This window comes from Cnephaeus nilssonii (assembly GCF_951640355.1).
Source record: "Cnephaeus nilssonii genome assembly, chromosome: 6".
Classification (NCBI taxonomy): Eukaryota; Metazoa; Chordata; class Mammalia; order Chiroptera; family Vespertilionidae; genus Cnephaeus; species Cnephaeus nilssonii.
Window position 1 is genome coordinate 52,447,304 of NC_137077.1, and position 5,974 is coordinate 52,453,277.

Consider the following 5,974-nt stretch of genomic DNA (forward strand, 5'->3'; position numbering starts at 1 on the left):
TCAGTGTCAAAAGCCCCGCCTCCTAGGCAGCCATTGGCTCCTCACAATTCACCCAGATTTGGTTCTGATTGGTCAGTTTCTATGCCAGTTAGCATCTCTGGCAAATCTCCAGGCCTGATCATAGAGGAGGGGCTGATCAGCAGCTGCCCCAGACTGCAGCCAAGGGGGCTGAACTGCTGACCTCTGGGAGAGAGAGAGAATCTTGGCTGCTGGCAAGGCTATGAGAGAGAAGCAGGGCCTTATCACCCTGCTTCTCTCTCCGGGCCTCGCCAGCAGCTGCTGCCGCCGCTGATCATCCCCACCTCTCTCTCTCAGAGAGAGCAGCAATTCACCCACCTGCTGTGCATGCAGCCTGGTGATCAGTGGAGCCTTCAGTCATTTTGGATGTTACAACCCTGGCTCATTATATATGTAGATACTAGTCTGCCAATTTTTACTGTATTTTGATGTTGTGCTTATCTACTTATTATATCATTCCTACAATGTACATTCAATATACTTTTACTAACTAATGAAATATTTAAGTAGGTCATTTTTTTATCCTTGTGGCCTTTTCCTCTTGCTATTTTCTGCTTCTTCACAAGTTTGCATATAACTGCATTATATTGCCTTGGCATTTATTCCAGTAAAAATAAAATAACATTTGCCTGGCTGGCATGGCTCACTTGCATCGACCTATGAACCAGGAGGTCATGGTTTGATTCCTGGTCAGGGCACATGCCCAGGTTGTGGGCTGGATCACCAGTAGGGAGCATGCAGGAGGCAACCAATCAATGATTCTCTCATCATTGATGTTTCTCTTTTTCTCGCCCTCTACTTTCTTGTCTGAAATCAATAAAAATATATTTAAATATTTATTTGTCCATATACAAATGGGTTTATTTGGGGTCTCTCAATTCTGTTTCATTGGTCTGTGTGTCTTTCTGCCAATACCATGCTGTCTTGATCATTATAATTGAAATGAAGGAATGTGACACCTCTGACTTTATTCTTTTTTCTCAGGATTGCTTTGGCTATTTGGGGTCTTTTGTGGTTCAAGACAAATCTGATGATTTTTTTGTTATCTTTTTTTTCATGCTATTGGGACTTTGATGGGGATTACATTAAATCCGTATATTGCTTTGGGTAATATGACTCTTTTAAACTATGTTGGTTCTTCCAATCCATGAGCATGGAATATCTTTGCATTTCATTGTGTCTTTTTCAATCTCTTTTAATAATGCTTTGTAGAAGTCAACATACAGGTATTTCACACCCTTTATTTCTATGTATTTTTATTTGTTTTTTGTGCAATTGTAAAATGAATTGCTTTTTCTGTTTGTTTGTTTGTTTGTTTGTTTTTTGAAATTTCATTGTTAGTGTACAGGAATGCATTGGATTTCTGTACATTGATTTTGTATCCTGAAACTTTACTGTATTTGTTTATTGTTTCTAATAGATTTTGGTGGCGTGTATAGGGTTTTCTATATAAAATCATGTCATCTGCAAAAAGTGACATTAACTTCTTTTGCAATTTGGATGCCTTTTATTTTTTCTCTTGCTTTATTGCTCTGGCTAGGATTTCCAGGATTCTGGTGAATAAGAGTGGGAGGGTGTACCTCCTTGTCTTGTTCCTTAGAGGAAGCTTTCATTTTTTCACCTTTGAGTATATATTAGCTGAGGGTTTGTCATATATGGCTTTTATTAAGTTGAAGCACTTTCCTTCTATGCCCATGTTCTTGAGTGTTTCAATCATAAATGGATGTTGCACCTGTTGATAAGATCATAGTATTTTTTCCTTTATCTTGTTAACGTGGTATATTACATTGATTGATTTGAGTCTGCCGAACCACCCTGGTGCCCCTGCAATGAACCCCATTTGATCGTGATGTATTCTTTAATGTTTTATTGCATTCGATATAATAGTATTTTGTTTAGAATTTTTGCGTCTGTGTTAATCAGAGGAACTGGTCTCTTAAGGTTTCTGTGCGTGTGTTATCCTAGCCAGGTTTTGGTTTTGGTGGCATGGCCAAGCAGTCTAAGGTCCTGGGTTTAAACTCCTCATTGTTGTTTGTACTATACACCTCTCTGGTGTTTAATGTTTAAAAACATAATCTCTAAAGGATACCTAATTAAAATTATTCAACTCAATTTAGAGTGTATTCATCAGTAGCATTCCTCTCTAGTGACATTTTAATTCCATTTCTTTGCAAGAATCCCCTGTGACTATTTTGAGGGGAAAAAAATAACATAAAACCACTCTGTTTTCAAACAATCATTAGAAAACCAGGGTTCCTGCTGGAAGGTAAAGAAGGTAAATATATATATATTATAATCCATCTTTCTTTTACTAAAGTTACTAAGACCAAGTAAGATTTTTCTAGCATTTCAGGTTAAAATGTTATTTTTATGTAAATTTTGGAAAAGAAGAGCTAACTAAATGCCTGGCTTTGGATTGTGCAACTGGAGATAGTTCTTTATATTGTGAGAATTTTCTTTCTCACAAACTTTTACTCCTGTGCCATGAAGCTCACCTCTTTTCCATAGTTGTTATTTCTTGATTTTAACTCGTGTTTTTGAGCCCTCTTCTTATGAACTAAGAGCTTTACTTAATTAACCATAAAATACAGAACTTTCTCACCTCTACGGATTTCACTGCTGAATGTTTTCCTGAGCCCCCATTTTTCTTTTTCTTTTACATATTTAGATTTTTAGATGGTGTTACCCACATTCCAAGAAAATATAACCTCTGATTCTGTTGAGTCATCAGTTCAAAATGTAAGACAGGGCTCTATTTTCAGTCTTTCAGACTTAATATAGATTAACTACTTCAAACTGCCCATAGAGCTTTAGCCACAATGGCAACAACTCTTTTTTTTATTTTTAATTCTTTATTGTTTAAAGTATTACATTATTTCCTTATCCCCCTCCCCATTGACCTCACTCCAGCCCCTCCCATCCCCCAGAACATACCCTCAGCCCCCTAGTGCCTGTGTCCATTGGTTATGCTTCTATGCACACATACAAGTCCTTTAGTTGATCTCTTAACATCCCCTCCATGCCTTCCCTCTGGGTTTGACAGTCTGTTCCATGCTTCTCTGTCTCTGGATCTATTTTTGTTCATCAGTTTCCTTGATCACAAGTTGCAAGACTTCTTGAATACTTTGCTTACAGTCTGGATGTAGCACCTTCTACCAGCAACTGGGACTATGTCACCTTTCTATCAGGGCTTCCTTACTTCAAGAACGGTTTTGTACTGGACTTATTCTTCCATATGTTCCATCTCACTCTATGCAACCAGGATCATCTCACCAAATTCCACCAACACACTATATAAGTGTGTTATTACATAATAAAATCAAAGGCAGAAACAAGCTGTGAAATCTATGAAATGCTCCAAATTAAGCATCAAACACTGACAATTAAAGTAAGGCAACAAAGTGTTTGGGTTTCTGCAATCAAATTGCTACCACATGGGATTATATTATTGTAAGAATTTGTTCACTTCTCACCTCATTTATTTTTTTCCTTTTTCTAATCAGCTTATAACTTAGATCCCTGAACTTTAGCTGTTAGAATCTCTTCTCAAAAGCAGTAGGTTATTTAATTCATTAAGAAAAAATTTACATTCTGTTTGCTTGTTTAGTAATATATATGTACTCATATATATGTATGTGTGTGTGTGTGTGTGTGTGTGTATTTGTGTAGATTTGACGGTCCTGATTCTTGATTCTTTTGTTGTTATTAATTATCTATATAGGTAGGGCTGACATGAAACATCCTGAGAAAATTGGGGGGAAAACTCTCTAAAAAACTAAACTTTAAAATGTTTCATTTTCAAAGAATGATTAGAACATGTGGTCATTGGTAAAATATTATAATAAAACTACTATAATATTTTGCATTTTATACTTAATTTTTATACACATAGGAACAAATTTTTAAGAGAAAGTAAAACACATTTGATAAGAATGTTTATATTTCTTTTAAATATGTGTTTATTGATTTCAGAGAGGAAGGGGGTGAGAGAGAGAGAAAGAGAGAGAGAGAGAGAGAGAGAGAGAGAGAGAGAGAGAGAGAGAGAAACATCGATGATGAAAGAGAATCAGTGATCAGCTGTCCCTTGCACCCCTTACTGCAGATCGAGCCCACAACCAATGCATGTTGCCTGACTGGGAATCAAATTGTGACCTCCTGGTTCATGGGTCAATGCTCAACCACCGAGTCATACCAGCTGGGCAAATATATTTTTCTTGTACAGATGTGTTTATTAGACCTATCAAGTGACTCACTTAATATTAAATGGCTAGTGATCTACAAGGCAGATATTAAGTATAACTTTCTTTGTCCTGGCTCACAAATATTTTCAGAATTCAGTAAAACTTGGTAGCTAATTTATTGGCCCATTATATTAAATACATTATTTCTTAAGCCGGCAGAGGTGATTTTTTAAAAAAGTAATCCTGTACTCACTAAATCATTGTTTTCTGTTTGCATTTACAGATGTGGGAGAAGTTAACAATAAGAAATGAAAAACCAAACATCTGTAAAAGAGTTCATTCTCCTGGGATTAACAGATGACCCAGAGTTAAATGTTTTAATTTTTCTATTTCTATTTTTCACATATATCCTGAGTATAACTGGAAACATGACAATTATCACCCTTACTTTGACAGATTCACACCTCAAAACACCCATGTATTTTTTCCTTAGGAATTTCGCTTTCTTAGAAATCTCATTTACAACAGTTTGTATTCCTAGATTCCTGGTCAGCATTGCAACAGGGGATATGACCATTTCTTATAATTCTTGCATGGCCCAGGTATTTTTCCTCATTCTCCTTGGTTCAACAGAATTTTTCCTTTTGACTGCTATGTCCTATGATCGGTATGTGGCTATCTGTAAGCCACTGCACTACACAGTAATAATGAATAGCAGAATCTGCAACCTGCTTGTAATTAGTTCTTGGATGGCTGGATTTCTCATTATCTTCCCACCTGTGATCATGGGACTTCAACTGGATTTCTGTGACTCCAACATCATTGACCACTTTACCTGTGACTCTTCTCCCATACTACTGATCTCCTGCACAGACACAGCACTGCTAGAGCTCCTGGCCTTTTTTCTGGCGGTATTCACGCTTGTGGTAACGTTAACATTAGTGATTCTTTCCTATGTATTCATCCTTAAAATGATTCTGAGAATACCCTCTGCTGAGCAAAGGAAAAAGGCCTTTTCCACTTGTTCCTCACACATGATTGTTGTCTCTATTTCTTATGGAAGTTGCATTTTCATGTATGTCAAAACTTCAGCAAAAGAAGGAGTGGCTTTGACCAAGGGTATAGCAGTGCTCAATACCTCTGTTGCCCCAATGCTAAATCCATTTATTTACTCCTTAAGAAACCAGCAGGTAAAGCAGTCCTTTAAGAACCTCATCAAGAAATGTTTCTCAAATAAATTTTCATCATAAATTTATGTCCTGAACTTTACTTAAATGAAACCGTATGCCTAATATAATATTAATATTGTTATATTTCTCCATCCACTGCTGTACTTCCTCTTTCTTCAAGTTTTATTCTCTATTTATACCATTTTGACCTCACTTGGCTCAACTATGTTTTAAAATTTACATGCCCTGAAATTTTTCTGAGCATGATTAATTTGATGTTACATAGATGAAATGACATGTTTTTTTAAATGCCAAAATTTAGTTTACAAATCATTGAAGATCTTTTCCTTTGGACAATAATCAAAAGTTAAATAAAGGTATCACCAAGGAATTCTAAAAATATATTTCTCCCAGTATATATGCACAGAATATTAAAATAAGATTTTCTGGAGATAAAGTATCCTAAATCTAATGTCCTTATATTTGTCCTCATATTTCCTATGGTTTTTACATGATGAATGTTTATCTATGCTACTTGGGACATAGATGTTATATCTTCATCATCAGTTCAATCTTTTAATATTATAACATATCTTGTTTAATAAT

At 35.9% G+C, this 5,974-nt stretch overlaps 1 protein-coding gene across 1 annotated transcript; it reads left to right on the forward strand.

Annotated features, from left to right (window-relative positions):
• Positions 1-4,507: 4,507 nt before the first annotated feature.
• LOC307101487 (olfactory receptor 6C65-like) lies at positions 4,508-5,449 on the forward strand (the record flags this gene model as incomplete). Its single annotated transcript, XM_079774481.1, has 1 exon — positions 4,508-5,449. The coding sequence occupies one exon, from the start codon at positions 4,508-4,510 to the stop codon at positions 5,447-5,449; it is 942 nt and encodes a 313-aa protein (XP_079630607.1).
• Positions 5,450-5,974: the final 525 nt, after the last annotated feature.